This window comes from Acomys russatus, chromosome 32 (assembly GCF_903995435.1).
Source record: "Acomys russatus chromosome 32, mAcoRus1.1, whole genome shotgun sequence".
In the NCBI taxonomy this organism is placed as follows: Eukaryota; Metazoa; Chordata; class Mammalia; order Rodentia; family Muridae; genus Acomys; species Acomys russatus.
The window spans coordinates 1,614,970-1,638,241 of record NC_067168.1 but is presented as its reverse complement, the minus strand read 5'-3'; the positions used below and the strand labels follow the sequence as shown (position 1 = coordinate 1,638,241).

The following is a 23,272-nucleotide window of genomic DNA, read 5'->3' as shown; positions in this document are numbered from 1 at the left end:
TGCAAGAAGGTGAGGGGCGGGCTCCGTGGACCGCAGGTAGCCGGGAAGGGATGGAGCCCGAGGCTGGCGACGACCGCCTGGCCTTCCGCAGTCTCCACAGCGACCCCGGAGAGATGAAGCTGCGGAAGAGGAGGTCCACCCTGTACATGAGCGCGCAGGAGAAGCGCTCTCGGCGTCGCGGTGAGCGCGAGGGTACCGCACTGTTTGGGTGGAAGTGAGCTCAGGCTGGGTGGACAGTGTCTTCAACTTGCCTCCATCCTCCTGCCTCAGCCTTCCCAGTGTCATGTGGTGCTGACACACCATCACACCCGGAGTACACAGATTTTAAAATAAAATCTGATTCCGCCCGCCTCCCTCCTCCCTCTGTTGGCAACTAAAATAGAAAATATTCTGTATTCAGCATACAGTCTGCCTGCACAGAGGGAGAAGCAAACTTTGGAGGCAGCTGACCCACTATCTAGTCAGTGACGGCATTTTTATTTGGGGCAAAGCAGTTTAGTTTCTGAACCTTAGCTTCCTCACATGTAAAGCCGAGCTTCTGAAAGGAATCACCAATTGTAGGGAGGGGATGTCGGGGGTGGGAGTGTGTTTGTGTGTTTCCTAGTGGGGATTGTGTCTGTTTTTCCTCTGGTGGGAGGTGTTCCGTTGGTTGCTCTCCCACACATTGCTAGGGAGCTCACTCAGGTGTAGGCTAGGCAGGTGTCCCACAGCGGCCCTGCTCAGTCAGCAGTGGGTAGTGTGAATGGCCAGGGCACCACAGATGCGGGGCTGTAGGGACAACTGCCTGACTTGATGCCACAATTTCTGCTTTGGTTTACTTTTCAGATCTTCTTGGAGAAAACATTTACCTGGTCCTGTTTACCATTGCTTTGCGAATAGTTAACTGCTTCTTAGTCCAAACAAGCTTTGTTCCCGATGAATACTGGCAGTCTCTTGAAGTCGCACACCGCATGGTTTTCAGATATCCTTTATAGTTTCTCTTCCACTCTGGGTGTGCATTCGCCTTAGGAACTCAGTTCATGATTACGTGTTTTCAGTATTTGTCTGAATAACTGCAGCTCAACACAGTGTGCTGTTATGTACTGATATTTATTCTGTGTCTTCCTTTGATGCTTATAAACGTGACAAGACACAGAGAGAGGAAAAACCTGGGTGTGGTGGCACGTGCTAATCCCAGCACTCGGGAGGCAGAGGCAGGCAGAGCTCTAAATATGAGGCCAGTCTGTTCTACAGAACAAGTTCTAGAACAGCCAGGGATACACCAAGAAACCTTGTCTAAAAAAACAACAAACAAGCAGGGCGGTGGTGATGCACGCCTTTAATCCCAGCACTCGGGAGGCAGAGGCAGGTGGATCACAGTGAGTTCGAGGCCAGCCTGGTCTACAAAATGAGTCCAGGACAGCCAGGGCTACGTGGTGAAATCCTGTCTCGAAAAACCAAACAGCAACAAACAAACAAAAACACCAGCAAAAACAAAAAACAAACCAAAACAAAAAAATAGACTAGACACCTACAATGATTTGTAGTTAAAGATAGAGATAAAGTGAAAAACACAATCCCTTCCAGCAATTGAGAGGCTCCGGCCTACCTCTGCTTCAAAACAAACCCAGGTCCTTGGGATGGCTCAGCTAGTAACAGCATACGAACATGGCCATGTCCGTTCTGCCCCCAAGACTCACATAGGGTGGCTAGAGGGGCTGGAAAGGTTGCTCAGTGATTAGAGCTGCTCTTAACCATTGAGGACCACGGTTCAATTCCCAGCACAGCTGTCCTGCTGCTAGGGGACTTGATGTCCTCTTCTAGCCATGTGTGTACCAGACATGCATATGGTGCACACAAACATACACATAAAGGTTTTTAAATGGAAAGAGAATCAAGACCACAGAGTTGTCCTCTGACTTGCACCCCTGTTTGTTTGGTTTGGTTTCATTTGGTTTTTTTGTTTGTTTGGTTTTTCGAGACAGGGTTTCTCTGTGTAGCCTTGGCTGTCCTACAACTCACTCTGTAGACCAGGCTGGCCTTGAACTCACAGCGATCTGCCTGCCTCTGACTCCCAAGTGCTGGAATTAAAGGCTTGTGCCACCGTCCTGCTCTGACTTTCACCCTTGTATCAACATACAAATCATGCACAGACACACACACACAGTAATATATATTATAGTTATATATTAAATGAGAAAAACATTCCATATATATATACAGAGAGAGAGAGAGAGAGAGAGAGAGAGAGAGAGAGAGAGAGAGAGAGAGAGACAAAGTTTCTCTGTGTAATATGCCCTGGCTGTCCTAGACTCATTTTGTAGACCAGGCTGGCCTCAAACTCAAAGAAATCTGTCTGCTTCTGCCTCCCAAATGCTGGGATCACAGGCAGTGCGCCACTGTGCCCAGTTAAGAAACACCTTTCTAGCTTGAGGAAATTAGGACTTTAGTTAACCGAATATTCAATATAAAATCCTGTGTCTTAAGGATTACAGTGTAGCTTAGTGTAGAGTACCTGACTAGCCAAGGCCTGGGATTCAATTCCTACTATGACCAAAACAAAGAAAAAGAAAATTCTGTTTTAAAACTTCATTGTCAGAGAATAAAGTATTGTTTTATATATGAAAATATAAATATATTTGCTTCAATACCATTTGACATTTAATCCTTAATATTAACAATTATGGTTATTTGACCTGGGAATGGACAGAGAGATTGAGGGGCTACACTTACCCTTTAATCTTTGCAAGCATCTACAAGATTCTGCATCTTTTGGGAAAGGACAGTGTTCAATTACTGGTACGTTTAAGTTACAATGACCAAGATTGTGGTTAAATCCAGATTTATTCCTTTTTCAAAAGTAAAATAACTGAATGACTCTCCTAGTATCACAAAATTTGTTTTGTTTTTGTTTGTTTGTTTGGTTGGTTAGTTGGTTGGTTTTTCAAGACAGGGGTTCTCTGTGTAACAGACTTGGCTGTTCTGGAACTCTCTTTGTAGACCAGGCTGGCCTTGAGCTCACAGAGACCCACCTGCCTCTGCCTCTCTAAAGGCATGCACCACCACACCCAGCTTACAAAATTTGTTTTATTAAAAATCTACTGTTGCTAAACTCTAGCCTTATCTCAGAAGCCCACTGTGCCAAAGGCACTGTGATGCAGAATTCTTCAATATATTTAAAAATAAGTAAAATGCAAATTTAAATAAAAAGATAAATAATGGATAAAAATGAGGGGCTGGAGAGATGCCTCATGGTTAAGAGCCCTTGTGCCACAATTGTGAGTTCAGGTCCCAGAACCTGTTTAACAAGCTAAGCGCTCCCTACAAACACCTGTGACCCTAGCTCTGAGAGGAAGAGACAAGATTATCCCAGGGTTGGCTCTACCCTGTAAAAACCCAGTCCCCAGGTCAGGTAGAGACCCTGCCTCCTCAAAAGGAACAAGGGACAGAGAAAGACATCAAAGTCTGCTGTGAGAATTCATTTAAAGACAGCAAAATGACTATTTTACATATTGTTTTGGTTCGTTGGATTTGAGGAGAAAAATTAATATGACAAGAATGTAATGGGCGTATCATCACTGTGCTGTGGAGTAGGACAGTTTCTAGACTGTGGATTAGGAGGGGCAGTGCAGAGGAGGTGCACACAGGACTTGAGAAAGGTCTGCCTAGTCTCACTCTCGTGTTTTAGGGTCCTTCAGCAGAGGGGCAAGAGGGAACCAAGCCCAAGTCCCTGGGCATGCTGCGGGTTCCACTGAGATACACCCCAGCCCTGAGGCCTGGTAGGCTATCTATCATCAAGTTGGACCCAGAAGTCTGGACTGTTTCTTTCCGTCAGGGAAAGCTACAACCCAGTATTCCAAAGGGAGTCCAATTCTGAGGCGCGGCATGGATCCTAGAAAGACTGGCATGCACACACAAACATGTTGGTGCTGGAGGCTAGGTGGTTTCAGTCCCTGGAGCTGGTGGGCAGCTGTGAGCCATCTGACCTGGGTGCCGGGAACTGAACCTGGGTCCTCTCAGAGCACAGCAGTGCTCTTAACCAGAGTCATCTCTTCAGGCCAGGATTTTAACATTTTCATTGTTAAGAGCACAGGCTGTGGTATCAAGCCTGCCTTGGTCTCAATCCAGGCATCCTCTTTGTGCCTTGGTCTCGTCACGTATTAAGCATAGCTGTCTCAGAGGACTGCTGTAAGGAAGAAGCTGATACATATAAAATATTTGCTATGACACATAGCACATAGTTCTGTAAATGCTTGACTTAAAAACAAAGCCTGTGGTGCACACCTTTAATCCCAGCACTTGGGAGGCAGAAGTAGGCGGATTGCTGTGAGTTCCAGGCCAGCCTGGTCTACAAAGCGAGTCCAGGACAGTCAAGGCTACACAGAGAAACCTTGTCTCAAAAAAAAAAAAAAAAAAAAAAGCCTATTGTATACTTATGAAAATAAATATGCTTCTAAATGGTGCACACCTTTAAAACTAGCACTCAGGAGGCAGAGGCAAGTGGATCTCTTTGAGTTTGAGGCTAGCCTGGTCTACAAAGATAATCCAGGACAATGAGGACTACATGAGAAATGCTGTCTCAAAAAACAAAAGACAATAAATAAATATGCTTCTAAAATAGAATCTTTGTTTTGTTGTTGTTTTGTTTTTTTGGGGGGGGGTTGTTCTTTGTTTTTTTGAGACAGGGTTTCTTTGTGTAGCCTTGGATGTCCTGGAGTTGCTTTGTAAACCAGGCTGGTCTCAAACACACAGTGATCTGCCTGCCTCTGCCTCCTGAGTGTTGGGATTAAAGGCATGTGCCACCATGCCTGGCTCTAAAATAGAATCTTACCACAATAAAGATGTTTTGGGTTTTTGGCTTTTTTTTTTTTTTTTTTTTCGAGACAGGGTTTCTCTATGTAGCCTTGGCTGTCATGGACTCACTTTGTAGACCTGGCTGGCCTTGAACTCACAGTGATCCACCTGCCTCTACCCTGAGTGCTGGGATTAAAGGCGTGCGCCACCAAGTGTTTTGCAAACTGTCAAGTATAGCTCAATGGTAGAGCACTTGCGTAGCATTCATGTGCCCGTAGGCTCAATCCCTGCTATTACAAAAGATAATTAGTGTGTTGTAAGATATAAACATAAAAATGGCTAAATGGGGTATGGTGCTTCACACCTGTAAATCCCAATACTTAGGGGTGCTGAGACAGGAAAAGCAAAGAGAAAGCTGGGCACATAGCAAAGTCTCCCCCAAAAGACAGCAGGGAGGGAGGGAGGGCCTGCAAGCTAAGCACACACAGCAATCGTATGAATGGTTATTGAGATGGAAAGATGGCTTTCTGTTAGTGGTTAAAGTTTTTTGTATGTGTTTGTGTGGTAATGCAGTATGAACCAGGAAGATTGCTTATCAGCCCTTTTTCTTTCTAACTAATGAAGATCTGGCTTCCCAGACTTGCCCAAGCTCTGCTGTCTGCTCTAGCGGATGTAAGGCTTTACTCGCTCATGAAGCAGCTGGAAAATCGGGAAGTGGCACAATGGGTGGTAAGTCCAAACACTTTAGACACAGTGTGACAGAGAGCATGTGTGAGGCAAATGCTCCCTAAAACAGCGGCTCAGATGACCTTCCTGGAAATTCTTCCATGATTAGAAGCAGTGAGATCTGAATGGTGTGCACCATCTCCTGACTAGGCCCCAAGTGGGACAGGTTGAATCCAGGAGCCAGCTATGAAACCCTTGGACCTCTAATGTCAGGGTCTTCATCTCTTTCCTTAGTCTTTGGACATGCCGGAAGCTGCTCTTCCAGCCTGTGTTCCCTGCACCCTCAGCCCCAAGGCTCTGCCGAGGAATCCCTCTGCACCGAAGCACAGCCCTAGCTGGAATGCCTGAAGGAACTGGGCTTCTGGAAGGGAGGACATGACCTAGAAAAGCATCTTGTCAGTGGCTTATTTCTTGTTGTTTCTAAGTTCTGTTTTTTTGTTTTTTTCGAGATAGGGTCTGTGTAGCCTTGGCTGCCCTGGACTCGCTTTGTAGAACAGGCTGGCCTCGAACTCACAGCAATCCGCCTGCCTCTGCCTCCCAAGTGCTGGGATTAAAGGTATGAGCAACTGGTTTACTTCAAGATGGGTTACCAGTAGAAAGACACCCCAGTGAATGACTGGAGTGTGTGGAACTACTGTTTCTTCTTTTTTTTTTTTTTTTTTAACAATTTATTTATTTATCATGTATACAGTGCTCTGCCTGCATGTGTGCCTGCCTGCTGGAAGAGTGCACCAATCTCATTCTAGATGGTTGTGAGCCAACATGTGGTTGCTGGGAATTAAACTCTGGACCTCTGGAAGGGCCACCAGTGCTCTTAACCTCTGAGCTATCTCTCCACCCGCCACATCCTCTGCCTCCCAAGTGAAGCATACAGATCTACTGATTGTAATGTTTCTATCAGGAAATACATCCTAAATTCTGACTTCCCATTTACCAACACATTTCCAGGATATGATGCATTAGTAACCTGGAGAAAGGGTCTTTATTTGTGCAGACATGTGTTCTCTTACCTTTTAAGATGTGTTTTAATTTCTGTGTGTCTGTATGTCAGACCTATGGAAACCAGAAGAGGGTGTGGGATCCCCTGCAGCTCAAGTTACAGTTGTTTGTGAGCCACCTGCCAGGGTGCTGGAAAGGTCCTCTGATAGAGCAGTAAGTGCTCTTAGCTCCTTGGTTTTTGTTTGTTTTGTTTTTACATTGTAAAAATAAAATTAGCTTAGTGATTTAAGTTCTTGCTAATTGATTCAGACACACAGTAGCTCCATGGAAACTCTCTGCTTTGCTTTTATGTTTTATACACATTGCCAAAGGTGCACAAAAAATGGTAGCAAATATCACAGCCTGCTTTTGAGATCTTCCTTCCAAGTTCTCCTTCAGGAAAAATCTTTTCTGTCATGAAAATCGGAATCTTCTTCAAAGGCCTTATAGGAGCGGCAGGGAGCCATGTGTTGCTTCAACAAGCAGTTCCTTCTAAGATGTGGCTTTGTAGACTGCTGAGACTTCTGTTTCCATGTTCTTCAGGAAAACTGATTTTTAGTTAGTTTTCAAATTGAAACTTAATGCCTCCTGATATGTCTCTCTTAACTTCTCAGCAAGAAATATGGAACAAAGGCTATAGTTTGGTAGCAGAACACCTGGCCTTGCGTGTTTGACCCTTTGCCCCTACCCCCTACAAAAAAGAAAGAAAGAAAGAAAGAAAGAAAGGGATGTTGACTGGTCCAAGACTAACTTGTGCTACATAGCAACTTCCAGGTCAGCCTTGGTTATATAGCCAAAGTCTAACCCTTAAAGATAAAATTATTTGTGTGTGTGTGTGTGTGCGCGCGCACTTCTACAGCATACAGGCATGTTGAGTGTTCCATCTGCATGTACACCTGCAGGCCAGAAGAGAGCACAGATCTCATTATAGATGGTTGTGAGCCACCATGTGGGTGCTGGGAATTGAACTCAGGACCTCTGGAAGAGCAGGCAGTGCTCTTAACTGCTGAGCCATCGCTCCAGCCCCAACATCACTCCTGGCATGTGCTTTCTGCAGACAATAACTCCTAGCTTCCCATTTCCTACCGCAACTATACTCATTCCTGACTTGTTAGTTTTTTTGCCAGCTGTGTTCTTGGTTCACGTGGTATTGCTGTACCCGAACCCTCACAAACACCATGGAGGCTACTCTCACTGCACTCGCCCTTTTCTACTATCCTCTGCAAGGCTCAAGGTCCACGGACAGGTAAGACAACCTTACTGTTAATACGTCCAGACAAAACTCAAACTTGAAGAAACAAAGGTTTTTGATGAGTATAACAGGAAACAAAACAGTCTCACTGCATGGTGAACCCAATAAAAGGGCTGGTTACAAAGTGGAGACATGCTTGGGAAGTTCTGTAGCACCCAGAGCTCACTAAAATAGCAGTCTGTTATCAGTGGGCTCCAAGGGACTAGAAGAAAGGCTACTGAGATCCCCATGAAGCTCTACTTGAAGGTCCCCATGGGAGACAGGTGCGGCTAGCCTTCTGCAATGGTAAGAAGTTGGTCTAGAGAATAAATGGCCCTCACTCACGATGTGACTGCCTTCCCATGCCCTAGAGCAGTGGCTTAGAGTGTCCCGCAGGCCCACTGACCCGCTGACCAGCATGGCTGAGCAGGGTGAGCAGGTCTGCACATAAGTTAAGAGAAACCCAAAGCAAGCAGCCAAAAGGCCTGAGCAGAAGCATGGAGCAGAGAGAGCTGCAGGCGCTGGGCAGCTAGTGTAGGGAGCAAGTGTGCGGACTGGAGGAGCAAGCAAGGGCGAGGCTGTGGTGGGACCAGGCTCTTCTCCACATCTGGGGTTTTATTCTCTGCACAGTAGAAAATCATCAGGGTCAAACTCTTTAAAAGAATGAGCTGGAGCTGGAGAGGTGGCTCAGCGGTTAAGAGCACCAACTGCTCCTCCAGAGGCCCTGAGTTCAATCCCCAGCAACCACATGGTGGCTCACAGCCATCTATAATGTAATCTGATGTGTACTGTATATATAATAAATAAATGAATCTTTAAAAAAAAAAAAAAAAAAAAAGAATGAGCTAAAAGCTGGGTAGGCTAATACACACTGTTAGTCCCAGCACTTAGGGAGGCAGAGGCCCATAGATGCCGGAGTTTGAGGCCAGCTTTGTCTAAGTAGCACATCCTAGGAGAACCAAGGCCACATAAAGAGAGCATGCCCCCCCCCCCCCCCCCCCCCCCGCCACAAAAAATGTCCTATGTGGAAGAGAGACAGGCTGGTATACACTCCCTCTTCTACACAAAGATCTTTTGGACAAAATAATTTCCTTTTCTTTCTTCTTTCTTTCTTTTTTGAAGACAGGCCTCCCTGTGTGATCTTGGCTGCTCTGGAACTATGTAGACCAAGCTGGCTGCAAACTCATACAGAGCAGCCTGCTTCTGCCTCTCAAGTCCTGGGATTAAAGTTGTACGCCACCACGCCCCATAAGATTGTTTCTGAATTAGATTAAGGTCACTGTAAATATAATGGAGGCTACTATAAGGGGAAAAGACAAGACACAGGAAATGGGCTTTTCATTTTAGTCTCCTGAGCCTGGGCAGTTTTGAGGAATAGGCCGTTTTGTTGTACCTTATATATAGCCTAATGCAACTCCCCAGTTCAGTTGTTTATCATGGTAAAACCCAGCCAGGCGCTGTCCACTGTCTCGTCACTGTGAGACCCAGCCAGGCGCTGTCCACTGTCTCGTCACCGTGAGACCCAGCCAGGCGCTGTCCACTTGTGGTCTCACTACCCATTACTCAACTTTCTCTGTATGTCACATTCAGTTTGAGAAACCCAGGGTAGGTGTGTTAAACATCATGACCCTATTCAGACATAGTAATTGCATACTTTTGTACTGCCAACATGGGAGGCCGAGATGAGAGGATGAGGAGCTGGAAGTCAGCCTGGTCCTGGTGGTTCATACCTATAATCCCAACACTTGGAAGACTCATTAAATTGCTCATCCTCACCTTGAACTCATAATCCATTTCCCTCAGTCTCCCAAGAGCTGAGTTATGGACTTACAAGTGTTTACTTAATTTACATGAATTTACTTAATTTTGAAAGAAAATAATACCTTCCTTCTTGTAAGTGATGCTAGGACCAGACCCAAGGCCTTGCACGCTCCTCTGTTAGGATACGTCTCCTCTTCACAAGGTCGTATCTGCTCAGAAGGCCATCACTGCATAAATCATGGGATTTCCTTACATGTCTGCATTTTCTTCTTAGAGAAAGGATGTGTGTGTGTGTGTTTATACAGCTGTTTAGGAGAACACTTTACTATTTGCTGTCAAGAAAGTAGCATTAAAGCTTAGTGTGTTTTTAGCACATACAATTAGTACTAAGAGGTTGTTCCTTACTTGAAAGAGCTACCCAAGGCTTGATGACACAGGCCTGCAACCACAGGGAAGTTGAGGCAGGAGGGTTGACAGTATGAAGTGAGCTTGAGCTATATAAGACAGACACCGTCTCAGAATCCCTCAAGCCAAAGTTCTCTCCCAGTGAAAATAGTCAACTAGCTTCAAGCACAGTCTCCCAATTTCCCTGTAACGCCCTGTCCTTACTCCTAGTGTCAAGTACTCGCTGCTGGTTGCCCTTGCCTGCATAGTCCGCCCCACAGCACTTATCCCATGGGTGCCATTACTCTTCAGACATTTCTACCAAGAACAGAGGAAGCTCCATCTGACTCTGCATCATTTTTTACCTGTAGGGTAAGTCTGGCTGTGGTGCCACCCAAAACATCTGATTAAGCTGTAAATAACACATTGTAAGGAAGATTTTGTACCTTTCAGCTAATTACTGTATCTACTGTGGCAGGAAATGTCTAACTTTGTATCTTCTGGTTTTCAAGCACTAGTGCACATGTGCGCAGTGAAAAGCATATGTAGGGGTCAGAGTACAGCTTCTGTGAAGGCGGCTCACTTAGCATTCGTTCCAGGAACTGAACTCAGGTTATCAGGTGTTTTGGCAAGCACTTTTTACCCACCAAGCTATTCGCTGGCCCAATATTCTATTTTAGATGCCTAGATTTATGAGACTGATTACTGTATTTTACTTTAGTTAAACAAGTGTCTATTTCTATTATATTTGTATAGGACCTAATAGCAGTTTTTCCTGTATAACCTCATGATGCTCTTGGATTTAAGTGATGCTATTCTTCTTATTTTATAAGAAACAGAAGCCGGGCGTGGTGGCGCACGCCTTTAATCCCAGCACTCGGGAGGCAGAGGCAGGCGGATCATTGTGAGTTCGAGGCCAGCCTGGTCTACAAAGTGAGTCCAGGACAGTCAAGGCTACACAGAGAAACCCTGTCTCGAAGCCCCCCCCCCCCAAAAAAGAAACAGAAACACGGAGAAATTTAAAATTAGCAAAGCCAGTGAGCTGGTGAGTGATGAAAAAGGAACTGTTAAACAGAATGTGAGTGGGGGCTGGAGAGATGGCTCAGCAGTTAAGAACACTGACTCGTTTTCCAGAGGTCCTGAGTTCAATTCCCAGTAACCACATGGTGGCTCACAACCATCTATATGTGATCTGATGCCCTCTTCTGGCCTGCAGGGGTACAAGGAGGCAGAGCACTGTATACATAATAAATAAATCTTTAAAAACAAAACAAACAAAACCACATGAGTGCCCAGAGATGATGCCTAGTACAGCATCCAGTACACAATCCAAATTATCTTCTGTGCCAGTGACTATACCTGATCCAGCAGAGATGGCTCAGTACCTGGCACTTGCTACATAAATCTAATAGACCGCCTCCTTCCTCAGTCTCCCAGGTTCTAGAATAATGGCCTTGAACCACCATACCTAACTAACTTAGAAAAAAAAAAAAGGCTGAGCCTATCTCCTGCCATAAGTTAGAAGAAAACCTCCAATCCATAGATTGCATTTCACAGGTAAAAGTAGCGTCTCTGTCAGGTCCAACAGACCCCTAAGTAGAGCACACCAGACAGAACAGAAAACTTTGGAAACGGTACATCTGAGTAGTTAAGGACCTTGACGCTGGAGATACAGCTCAATGACAGACCACTTACATGCTGAACCCAACTGCACAGAACAAAAACAAAAGTTAAGGACAGTTTTGAGATTCACGGTAAAGTGGAAGGGCAAGCTGCAGACCAGTGGCATCTACAGTACATGTGATCAATCAAACCTGCTCTCCAGAGAGGACACAAAACATGGAAAACTGTAAGAAAATGGTGACTGGAGACAAATGATAAAAGACCCTATCAGAGAGATGGCTCAGAGGTTAAGAGCGCTGCCTGCTCTTCCAAAAGTCCCAGCAACCCTTTGGAAGAGGTTAAATTCCCAGCAACCACATGATGGCTCACAACCATCTATAATGAGATCGGGTGCCCTCTTCTGGTGTACATACAGGCAAAACACTGTGTATATATGACAAATAAATAAATCTTTAAAAAACAAAACAAGCCAGGCATGGTGGCCCACGCCTTTAATCCCAGCACTTGGGAGGCAGAGGCAGGCGGATCACTGTGGGTTCAAGGCCAGCCTGGTCTACAAAGTGAGTCCGGGACAGCCAAGGCTACACAAGAAACCCTGTCTCAAAAAACCATAAAAACAAAACAAAACCCTATCAGCTACTGGGAGCTGGAGTCTCAGTGGTTTTAAAAAAAAAAAAAAAAAAAAAAAAACACTTGTTCTTACAGAGACTCAGGGTTAGTTCCTAGCCCCTATGTAGACTCACAACTGTCCATGCCTTCAGTTCCAGGGGGTGCAAACCCTTTTTTAACCTCTGAGGGCACAAGCCACATATGTGGCACACATACATATATGCACACAAAACACTAATACACATAAATAAATCTAAAAAATATCCAGATGGCCACTAAGTTTGGAGGTATTCATTCATCTTACAGGATGTGGCACACACCTTAAACCACAGCACTGAGGAGGCAGAAGCAGGTCTGTCTCTGCGAGTTCCAGGCCAGCTAGGGTTACATAGTGAGACTCAGTCTCAAAAGAAACCATACACTCAGCGGCACTCAGTGAATCAGCATTTTGTCTATCATGTACAAGGCCTTGGGATCAATAAATTTTAAGAGACAAATGATACAAAATATCTTTTATAATCACAATGGAATGAACTTAGATGATTAACAAAAAAGGTAAATATCTAAAAGCTAAAAGACACATTCATGACCTAAAATTACAAGAAGAAATCACAAGGTAGAAATGAGACAATATAGGCAGCTGGGTGCTGTGGTGCACACCTGTAATCATAGCACTGGGGATGGGGGGGAGGCAGAGGCAGGGGGATCACTGTGAATTCGAGGCCAGCCTGGTCTACAAAGCAAGTCCAGTTCAGCCAAGGCTACAGAGAGAGACCCTGTCTTAAAAAAAAAAAAAAAAAAAGAAAGAAAATGCCACACTGATTTGCCACAGGACAATCTGATGGAGACAGTTCAACTGAGGTTCTCTCGTGTGTGAAAAATTGACAACTGATGGGAACTAAATAATATTGTCTAGAAATAACTAAATAAAAAATAGAGTACCCTAAAACAGAATAAAAGCAGTGTGACAGTGTGGCAGCATGGTGACAGTGAAGCTGCCAGCGGCCCTGTGAGCGGGAAGCTGATCTCTGGTAATATGCTCAGAGCCACAGGCACCTAGCCAATTACAGCTGGAACTTTTTAAACCCTGAGAACTACAAAATAATAAGTATTCATATTTTTATGTTGACAGGTTGATTATCCAAGAATAGATAAAATAGTGGGTTTTAAAATTTTGCTTAAGTGCATCTTCTCATCAGTGAAAGACCTTTCAAAATGTATGAAGCTACAGTTGGTGAACTTGTAAAACATTTTAAAGTGGTGTTTGGTACAAGGCATTGGACTGGAATTCAGCAGGTTCAAGTGTGAGTCACATTCTACTTTGTTTTTCAGATTTATAACCTTCAGTTTGTCTCTGATAATTGATCGTATCTTTTTTGGCCAAGTAAGTAAGACTAGATTAAGCTAAAGGCTATCTATTTTAACCATTTACTGCTCTGAAACCTCAAGCTGGACTTTTGGTGGGTTTTGTTCGTTTTTTCTTTTTCTTTAGTTTTTTGAGACAGGGTTTCTCTGTGTAGCCTTGGCTGTCCTGGACTCACTTTGTAGACCAGGCTGGCCTCGAACTCACAGCGATCCGCCTGCCTCTGCCTCTAAGGCAGACTTTTAATGCTTTTGTATCTTCGCTCTGGGTGTGGTGACACACACCTGTAATCTCACACCGTGGAGGCAAGAGGATCAAGTAGTCAAGCGAGCTGCATAGGGAGTTGTAGATGCCAACGTGCGCTGTAAGAGAGCCCGTATCAGAGCACACACAGGCTCATTAGTATATTTACAGTTGTAATGAATCCATCTCATCATTACTAGAGCATGCTTTAGTGTGCTCTGCTGTGGTTTCCACAGCACACTTCTTGATGTTTAATGATTCAGACCCTTAGTCATTCAGAAATCCTGTCAACCAAAAACTCTGTCCTTCAATCATTTGGCTTGCAATTCGGGCTCCCTGATGTGGGTCGCAGCCGTCCACTGCCTTATATTCAGCCCCTAAAGGGACACGCCGTACTGAAATTTCAACTCTGGCCCGCAGCCTAGAAGGTTCATTACTAGCTGTGTGATCTTGGCAAGTCTCACGCCTTTCTTGACTTATTATGGTGGCTCCTACCTCCTAAGCAGAGCTTAGTTGTATGAGGCGCTGCTGCGTACGAAATGCTCACAGAAGCTCTGGCTGCAAGTGAGCATTTAAGATACTTATCAAGCCAGACGGTGGTGGCGCACACCTTTCATCCCAGCGCTCGGGAGGCAGAGGCAGGCAGATCTCCATGACTGACTTCCAGGACAGCCAAGGCTCCACAGGGAAGCCTTGTCTCAAAAATACAAGCAAATAAAACACAAAAACAAAAACATACTCATTAGGAGTGTTATTACTATTGCTGTCATTTATATCTGCTTTGTGCTAATATTCAAAACACTGACAGTATTTTACTTTAGTGGGTAAAGATTGACAACACAAGACATCAGAGGAAAACTGTTAATATGGGTGCTACACATTCCCTCTAATAAGTCATTTTAAAAGCAGGATGTTGTGGCTTATGCCTCTAAACACAGCACTCAGGAGGAGGCAGGAAAAATACCTCAAGTTCTAGGCCAGCCTGGAATACAAAGAAAGGTTTTTTTTGTTTTGTTTTAAGGTTTGTTTGTTGGTTTATTTATGATACAATATTCTGCCCATAAGCACACCTGCAGGCCAGAAGAGGGCACCAGATCTCGTTATAGATGGTTGTGAGCCACCATGTGGTTGCTGGGAATTGAACTCAGGACCTTTGAAAGAAGAGACAGTGCTCTTAACCTCTGAGCCATCTCTCCAGCCCAAAGTAAGTTCTTGACCAGCTAAGACATCATGAACCAACGTCTAAAGCAAAACAGCTTTATTTTTTTATTTTTTTATTTTTTTAGGAATTCATTTCAAGGGGCTGGAGAGATAGCTCAGAGGTTAAGAGCACTGGCTGCTCTTCCAAAGGTCCTGAGTTCAATTCCCAGGAACTACATGGTGGCTCACAACCATCTATGAGATTTGGTGTCCTCTTCTGGCCTGCAAGTGTAAATGCAAGCAAAGTACTGTATTATAATTATAGTACAAAATAAAAAAATATTTAAAAATTTTTCATTTCATAGTCGGACACAGTGGCACACACCTGTAATCCCAGCACTCAGGCTAGCCTGCTCTACAAATCCAGGACAGCCAAGGCTACACAAAGAAAACCCTGTATAAAAACAAAACAAAGCCAAAAAGAACTCATTTCATAGCTGGGCGCGGTATTGCATACCTGTAATTCCAGCACTTGGGGAGGCAGAGGCAGGGGAATCTATGAGTTCCAGGCCAACTTGGTCAACAAATCAAGTCCAGGATAGCCAAGGCTATATACTATACAGAGAAACCCTGTCTGGGGGAAGGGGAGTTAATTTCTTTTCTTTTTTTCTTTTCTTTTTCTTTTTTTTTTTTTTTTTATTTTTGAGTTCATTTCTTTTTAATTCTTTATTAAATGTATGTATGTCTGGAGGGATCTTTGAAGGTGAGAGAAGAACTTTATGGAATGGTTCTCTGGTCACCTGGCCTTACATCACTGGTTGCCAAGAGCCTTTATCTACTGAGTTATCTCACTGTCCCCAGAACAACTGGTTTTCATTGTTTTCGTTTTTGTTTTAGAGACGTAAGTTTCTCTATGCAGCCCTGGCTGTCCTGGAATTCACTCTATAGACTAGCATGGCATTGAACTCAGAGATCCTCCTGCCTCTGCCTCCCAAGTGCTGGATTTAAAGGTATTTACTACCACACCTGGCTGTAACAGCCGATTTTTAAAATCCGGTTAGACCTGGAAAGATGGCGCAACAGTGAGGAGCAAATACTGCTCTCGCAGATGAACAAAGCTGGAGTCCTAGCAACCATAAAGGAACTGCTCACAACTGCCTGGAATCCCAGCGCAAGGAACCGGACACCTAACCTCTAAGAGCAATTGGGCACTAGGTGTGCATGTGCAGACATGCATGCACACACATGCGCACAATTAAAAGAAAATTAAACTAAAAAATTCTCTCAGGCTGGGTGTGGTGGTACACACCTTTAATCCCAGCACTCAGGAAGCAAATCTCCTGAGTTTGAGGCCAGCCTGGTCTATACAGAGAGTTCCAGGACAGCCAGAAAGAGAAACTGTTTAGAAAAACCAAAAACAAATCCAACCAACCAACCAACCAAACCTCTTTCTTCTAATGGATATAAAACTTGCAGAACCAAAATATGTATGAATGATTATTCATAATTTTTTAGATTAATCTTAAACCTTAGATACTTAGCATTTTATAAATTAATAAAAGATACATAATTAATAAAAATACATGCTGGGCATGATGACCCACGCCTTTAATTGCAACACTTGGGAGGCAGAGGCAGGTGGATTGCTGTGAGTTCGAGGCTAGCCTGGTCTACAAAAGCAAGTCTAGGACAGCCAAGGCTGTTACACAGAGAAATCCTGTCTCTAAAAACGTTAAAAAAAAAAAAAAAAATCAAGTATTTAGAAAAACATTAACCAGGGCAGTGGTGGCCCATGCTTTTAATCTCAAAGATAGAGGCAAGTGCATTTCTGAGTTGAGACCAGTCTGGTCTAGTGAATTCCATGAAAGCCCTACGCAGAGAAACTCTGTCTTGGAGGGCGGAAGAGAGAAAGACAAGTTATTAAGAATTCATATCATTACTCAGAATTACTAAAGATTGCTGCCTGATTTTGAGATTGAATTCTTAGTCATGATTCTGTCAAATACTGTGACGCCCAAGATCAGTTTTTGACACTAACCCATTTCTTTTTTTTTTTTTCCCCTCTCTTTCACTTTTGCCAGTGGACACTGGTCCAATTCAATTTTTTGAAATTTAATGTGCTGCAGAATTTGGGGACATTTTATGGCTCTCATCCATGGCACTGGTACTTCAGCCAAGGGTTTTTAGTTGTCCTGGGAACCCACTTACCCTTCTTTATTCACGGCTGCTTCCTGGCCCCAAGGAGGCTCCACATACTACTGCTGACCGTGCTGTGGACACTGCTGGTGTATAGGTAAGACTTCTGCTCACGGAGGCTTAAATGTTACTAGGAGATTAGGAACTATTCAGGAGTAAGCTCTTACTTTCTTAGGATATGGCAGTACAGAGTGTTATGTCAGAGGAAAGAAATTATGTGTTCAGATAGTGACAATTTAGACCTATTGTACTTCTAACTGAAATGAAAATGAGGAACTGGTAAGATGGCTCAGTAGGTAGAGCACTAACCCCATGCCTGTCGCCATGAGCGTGTCCAGGATCCACACAGTAGGAGACAGCAGACTCCCCTAAGTCCTCACCTGTGACCTCATGAGCACCCCACCCCAACACACAAACATTTTAAAGCATTTTAAAGGAATGTATTCTTATTCCAAATTTGGATAGTATTACTTAATTGAATTGGCAATATATTTTCCTACGTGTAACTGTATAATTTCGCTCTGACGTTTAACACATAATCTCATTCTATTTAAAAAGAAGCATGAGTCTGAAGCCAGGCCTGTAATGTCAGCATCATGGGCTAAAGCAGAAAGTGTTAAGAGTTCCAGGCTAGTGTGAGCTATGATGGAAAAAAAAAATTCAATCCCAAATACTTGAAAAAATAGATCATATAATTTAAATACATTAATTACTCATATTCGTGTAAGATTAATGTTTTGCCATGATATCCTTTATTGTAGCATGTTGGGCCACAAAGAATTCAGGTTCATCTACCCAGTTTTACCATTTTGCATGGTGTTCTGTGGTAAGTGTTCTTGTTTAATACAGACTATATTTTAGGAAAAAATAGCTAAAAGCAGCCAGGTATGGCAGCATTACTGTAATCCCTACACTGGAGTGGAAAAGGCAGGAGGACCAGCCCAAAGTCAAGAGCAGCCTAAAAGCAAGAAGATCCTGTCTCAAAACATTAAGAGACAGTGCACAAGGAGCTACTTGTTTCCAACTGGGCTAAAGGAAAACTTTCCTAATTACAGACTGTCACTGTAGACTTTTGATTTTGTAGTGAAGTGACCTGTGTCAGTTGTCTGGCTGTGGAGACAGGGCTCACCCAGACCTCACTATGTGGCGGGCCTGAACTCAAGGGTGCTTCTCTTACTTCAGCCGGCCGAGTGCTGGGAGCACAGGCGTAAGCCACTTCCTAAATACCGCTTTTCCTGTTACCTAAGGTAAAGCAAGGATCTGCCTGCCAGTCCACTTTTTTGCCAGGGGGTAGGAGATAAGACAGTCCAGCTGACCTGAAACATCTTTGTATCAGTCTCACTATGTCATCCAGGCTGGCCTTGAATTCCAGATTATCCTGCCTTAGCCCATCCCCACCAGTGATGGGATGACAGACTTGCTGCACCGTGCCTCTTCCCTAAGAAACACCTTAAATCTAAACCTTATTCTGTTGTGTCCTATTTTAACTTGATTTCATGTGAATGTGTCAGCCACTGCTGCACAATTAGTGACTTTTAATGCTGTTTATCCTTACAAGCCACTTCTTAGCAGTGCTCATTCACACTGGCCTAGGAAGGGCCAGGCTGGCTGTAGGCTGAAGCACATCGGCTCCTCAGTCCTTTCACTGCCCAGTGAGTCAGGTGGAGCTTCTTACATGGCGATTTCAGGGTTCTAAGCGACGAGGGGAGGGGGTAGGAGGCCTGGGCGTGAGATCGGCTGGTCTTCCCATCAGTCTTTGGGTCACAAGTCAAAAGCCAGGCCAGATTCAAGAGCTGGTGGAACAGCAAAGTTTTCAGTCTATAGACACTTACCTAGCCAGAGCTCCCGCTAAGTCTGGATGATAGCATCTGAGTTCCTTGAAGTGTGCACTGTGGTTTCTTATCTGTAATGGGGTTGCTAATAACCCGAGCAGAAATGCTGAGGTGTGCTGACGTGCTGCCAGCAGGCATTAGGCGTCATCATTTACTCCTGGCCAGTAGAGATCTTGCTTCCCATGGACAGAACACTTGTTCTGAGTTCAGATCTGCCTATCAACATCAAGACAGACTCTGTTTTAAACTAACAAGCCAGGGAAAGTGGCACCTGTCTGCACTCCAGCACTCCAGCAGCCGGCCCAGAGGACTGCTTGTTGAGGCCAGCCTGGGTTACATGCTTGGCAAGATCCTGCCTCAAGGAAAAAGAAACTGAAAACTCCCAAACAGCACATCAGCATGGTGGTGTATATTTGTAATCCTTGCACTGGGGAGGTAGAGGCAGAGGAGCCCAAAGTTCCAGCCCAGCCCACGCGTCCTCTTCCCTGGGACTAGCTGCTCCTCCTGAAGAGCTTGTGAAGTTACCCAGGCCAGCCTTGAACTTGCACCCCTCTTCCCTCCCTATTAACTGGGATTACTGGTATAAGCTACCTCACACATTATATATTTTCTTAGCTAATTTTGGTGTCTGATGTTTATAGTTCCACTACAAAACTCTTGCTTGGAGGACTTAGTATTGAGGTGTGGTCAGTGAAAATACAGCTTTGTTTCCTTAACAAATCTAAACTTCCTGGTACCTGTGTCGCTGCCCAGTGACTCATGTTAAGACACAGTTCGGCCTTACCCTCCCACTTCCCCCAGCCAAGTAAACCACTCCTTTCTTTTCCCAGGGGAACACTGAAATGACTGGCTGACTTAACAGGCTTTCCAGCAATGTTTAGAAACATAAAGGTTAACATGTATTTCTGGCAGAACATTCTAGAGAAGGTATTGGGGATTTCTTCCTTGACCTTGGCTTTTTTGTTGTTGTTGTTATTGTCAAGACAGAGTTTCTCAGGGTAGCCCTGGATGTCCTAGAAATCGCTCTATAGATCAGGCTGGCCTTGAACTCAAGAGATCTGCCTGCCTCTGCCTATCATATGCCACCACTGCCCAGTGACCTTGGGTTTTAGAAGTCCTTGCCACTGTGCAGAACAGGAGATGGAGTTACTAAGTGAAGGCTCAGGGTTTCTCACCCTCTCCACTGTGTGAGCCACCCTGGTAGGCATTGCTGGAGGAAACAGACTGCCATAGACACAACAAAGCCTAAAGCCTGTGCATAGTAAGATATCTAGTACACTTATTAGCACGGAAGTACATGTCTGTAACCCCAGTACTTGAGAGGCTGAGGTATGAGGATCTTGAGTTTGAGGCCACAAAACCCACACATATACGAAGAGCTGGCTCACATAGAGTGGTTTGTATCTTAAGGCTGAGACGGCCGGGCAAGCATTCTGACACTTAGCTACATCCCAGCACCACACTCAGAAGCATATTTTTTAGGACCAGGCAGTAGGAGCAAAGTCGGCGCTTGGTGTGATATTTATGAGAACTGCACCTCTATGTTACGTACAACTAAGAACACCCACCGTGTGGTGGGCTCTAACAGGGTATGAAGGAACACAGTGCTGCTCCCTGTGAGGAAATCATGGACTGCCGGGCACTGTGGCGTACGCCTGTGATCACTAGAGGAGCACTAGAGGAGGCAGAGGTAGGCAGATCTCTGAGTTCAAAGCCAGCCTGATCTACAAAGTGAGTCCAGGACAGCCAAGGCTACACAGAGAAACCCTGCCTAAAACAACAACAAGCCAGGTGCGGTGGTGCACGCCTTTAATTCTAGCACTCAGGAGGCAGAAGCAGGCGAATTGCTGTGGGTTTGAGGTCAGCCTAGTCTACAAAGGGAGTCTAGGACAGCCAAGGCTACCCAGAGAAACCCTGCCTCAAAAAAACAAAAAGAAACAAAACAACAACAAAAAAAACTTAAAAATAAAATAAAATAAAAGGCATGGATCTTAGTCTAGGCTAGGCATGTAACTATGTCCTTCCAACTGTCCCTGGAATCAATTTTCAGAAATCAATCCCCTGGGAAATCTTAGGATGCCAGATGCCTTCAGAGACTGTAAAGTCTCCAAGTTAAGAGTAGACAGCCATTACCCACACCATGCCTCTGATTCACTAGAAAAAGACCAGGCCCTGCCTGAGAGTACAATGGTCAGTGGTCAGAGAAGTTGACTCGCTGCCTATGTGTTTGTCACACAGTTCCACGGCTTATACTGTTTGCATGGAAAATTACATACTACCACCTACCTCCATGCAGGATACTCACTAGCTCACCTGAAGGCATGGAGGAAGGCAGCTCTGAGTTTCCTGCTTTTGTCCAATGTGCTGCTGGCCCTGTACACTGGCCTAGTCCACCAGAGAGGCACACTGGATGTCATGAATCACATTCAGCAATTCTGCCCAAGAGGTCCTGACCCCGCTTCAGTCTCAGTGTTCATGATGATGCCCTGCCACTCCACTCCTTACTACAGGTGAGAACCGGCTCTGTCTGGGCTCCTACTTGTTCAAGGTCAGCCTGAAACAACATGGAAACCTGGGGTGCCTAACTATTTTGGCCTTTCTTCCACAGCCATGTCCACTGCCCACTGCCCATGCGGTTTCTCCAGTGCCCCCCAGACTTGACTGGGGAAACACAGTATCTTGATGAGGCAGCTGTGTTCTACCTGAGCCCCTTAAACTGGCTGTACCAAGAGTTCCACAGCAACGCCTCACTCCCCTCTGTCTTGGTCACCTTCAGTGTTCTGGAGAAGGTATGTCAGCCTGAAGGAGTCGGCTCAGCATTCCCATTGGATTGGCAACAGTCTGCATCTCTCCAGCCCTCTCATCTCCTCTGAGTTACTTCCCAAGGAGAAAGGACTTATTCTGTCTCAGGTCTTGGATACTGTCCCATGGTAGCAGAGCAGGCATGGTGCTGGGTGGGGGCAGCTCCCCAGCTGCAGCAGCAGAACGGCAGCCTGTCTAGTTTGTGGAACAGCATGTTAAAAAGGGAACATCCTGGTTCAGTTTGCTCTCCCTTTTTCTTTATTCAGACTGGGCCACAGCCCACAGGAATGCACACCCACAGTCAGGGCAGGCCTTTAAAGGCACACTTATGAACTTAGCAAATGTGCTTCACTGCGGACCTGCCTTATTTCTTCAGTGTGTATTTGTGTGCATGTAGTCCTATACACACAAGTGCAAAGGCAGAGAGAGGCTCAAGTCAGTGCTTCCTCCAGTGCTCTGCCTGCACGTAACCCTACAGGCCAGAAGAGGGCACCAGCTCTCATTACAGACGTTTGTGAGGCACCATGTGGTTGCTGGGAATTGAACTCAGGACTTTTGGAAGAGCAGCCAGTGCTCTTGACCTCTAAGCCATCTCTCCAGCCCTTTACCTCATTTTTTGAGCCTGGTCTGACAACAGTGGCTTGCCAGCAACCCCTAGGACTCTATCTCTGCCTCCACTCCAATGGCCCAGCCTTAGGGTTTCAGATATGTGCTACCATGCCTGGGTTTATTGACTTTTGAGACAGGGTCTGCCTCTGCCCCTGCTGGGATTAAAGATGTGAGCCACCACGCCCTGCCCTAATGGTTTCTTAATCCAGTTAAATTGACAAAATTTAAGGATTATAACCCCCATGTTTCATAACTGGTCTTTCTTCCAGTAAAAAATCAGCCCTGGTTCTGTAACTTGCTAAGTATCTTTAGCTACCAGAAATCACTTCTTTTGCCAGAACTCTTACTTCATGAAGAAAAAAGTAAAAAAATAATAATAATAATAATTGGCAACTCTAACCTTCTTTGAAACCACACTTGGCAAATATGCCTTTATTTATTTGTAGGAGATCCATGCCTTCCTCACTTCCGGGAACTATGAGAGGACTGCTATTTTCTTCCACACTCACTGGCCAGAAGGTCGAACTGGAAGTCACATACACATCTACGAACGAAGGTTAACCAGCAGAGTCAACACAGGAGGGATCTGAACTGTGAGGACTCCTACAGAGTTGGCACAGCTGAGGGAAACTGCAGGTGACTCGTGGAGTGAGCAGGAAGCCACTGGGGACAGCTGTACCGTGTACTGTACTGAGGCACACAACATTATTAATACGACGCCAGACTTTGAAAGAGACCTTTAGTTTTCCTCACGGAGTTTATTGTTTCTTCCATAGCATTCAGGTGTGCAAGAGAGTTCACAAGAACAAGCCAGCAAGCTCTTCACACGCCAACAGGCTCTTGAACCCACAGAGAGACAAAAGCATGAGAGCAGAAACTGTCAGAGCAGAGGCCCATCTCAGCTCACTCCTCAAGCCCTACTGCACACTAACGATAGCAGGCGCTGCCTGTGCGCTGAGCTACTACACCAAGCCTTGTTCCATGCACAGAATGTCTAATGCC

General features: G+C 45.0%; 1 protein-coding gene across 1 annotated transcript; it reads left to right on the top strand.

The window, feature by feature from the left end:
- Window positions 1–37: 37 nt before the first annotated feature.
- Window positions 38–23,214, top strand: Pigb (phosphatidylinositol glycan anchor biosynthesis class B). Its single transcript, XM_051140644.1, has 12 exons — window positions 38–180; window positions 826–961; window positions 2,661–2,778; window positions 5,398–5,502; window positions 7,593–7,723; window positions 10,085–10,225; window positions 13,418–13,469; window positions 16,913–17,124; window positions 17,789–17,853; window positions 21,156–21,369; window positions 21,468–21,648; window positions 22,717–23,214. Exons 1-12 carry the CDS (start codon window positions 51–53, stop codon window positions 22,858–22,860), a joined length of 1,629 nt encoding a protein of 542 aa, XP_050996601.1. The 5' UTR covers window positions 38–50; the 3' UTR covers window positions 22,861–23,214.
- The last annotated feature ends 58 nt before the right edge of the window (window positions 23,215–23,272 follow it).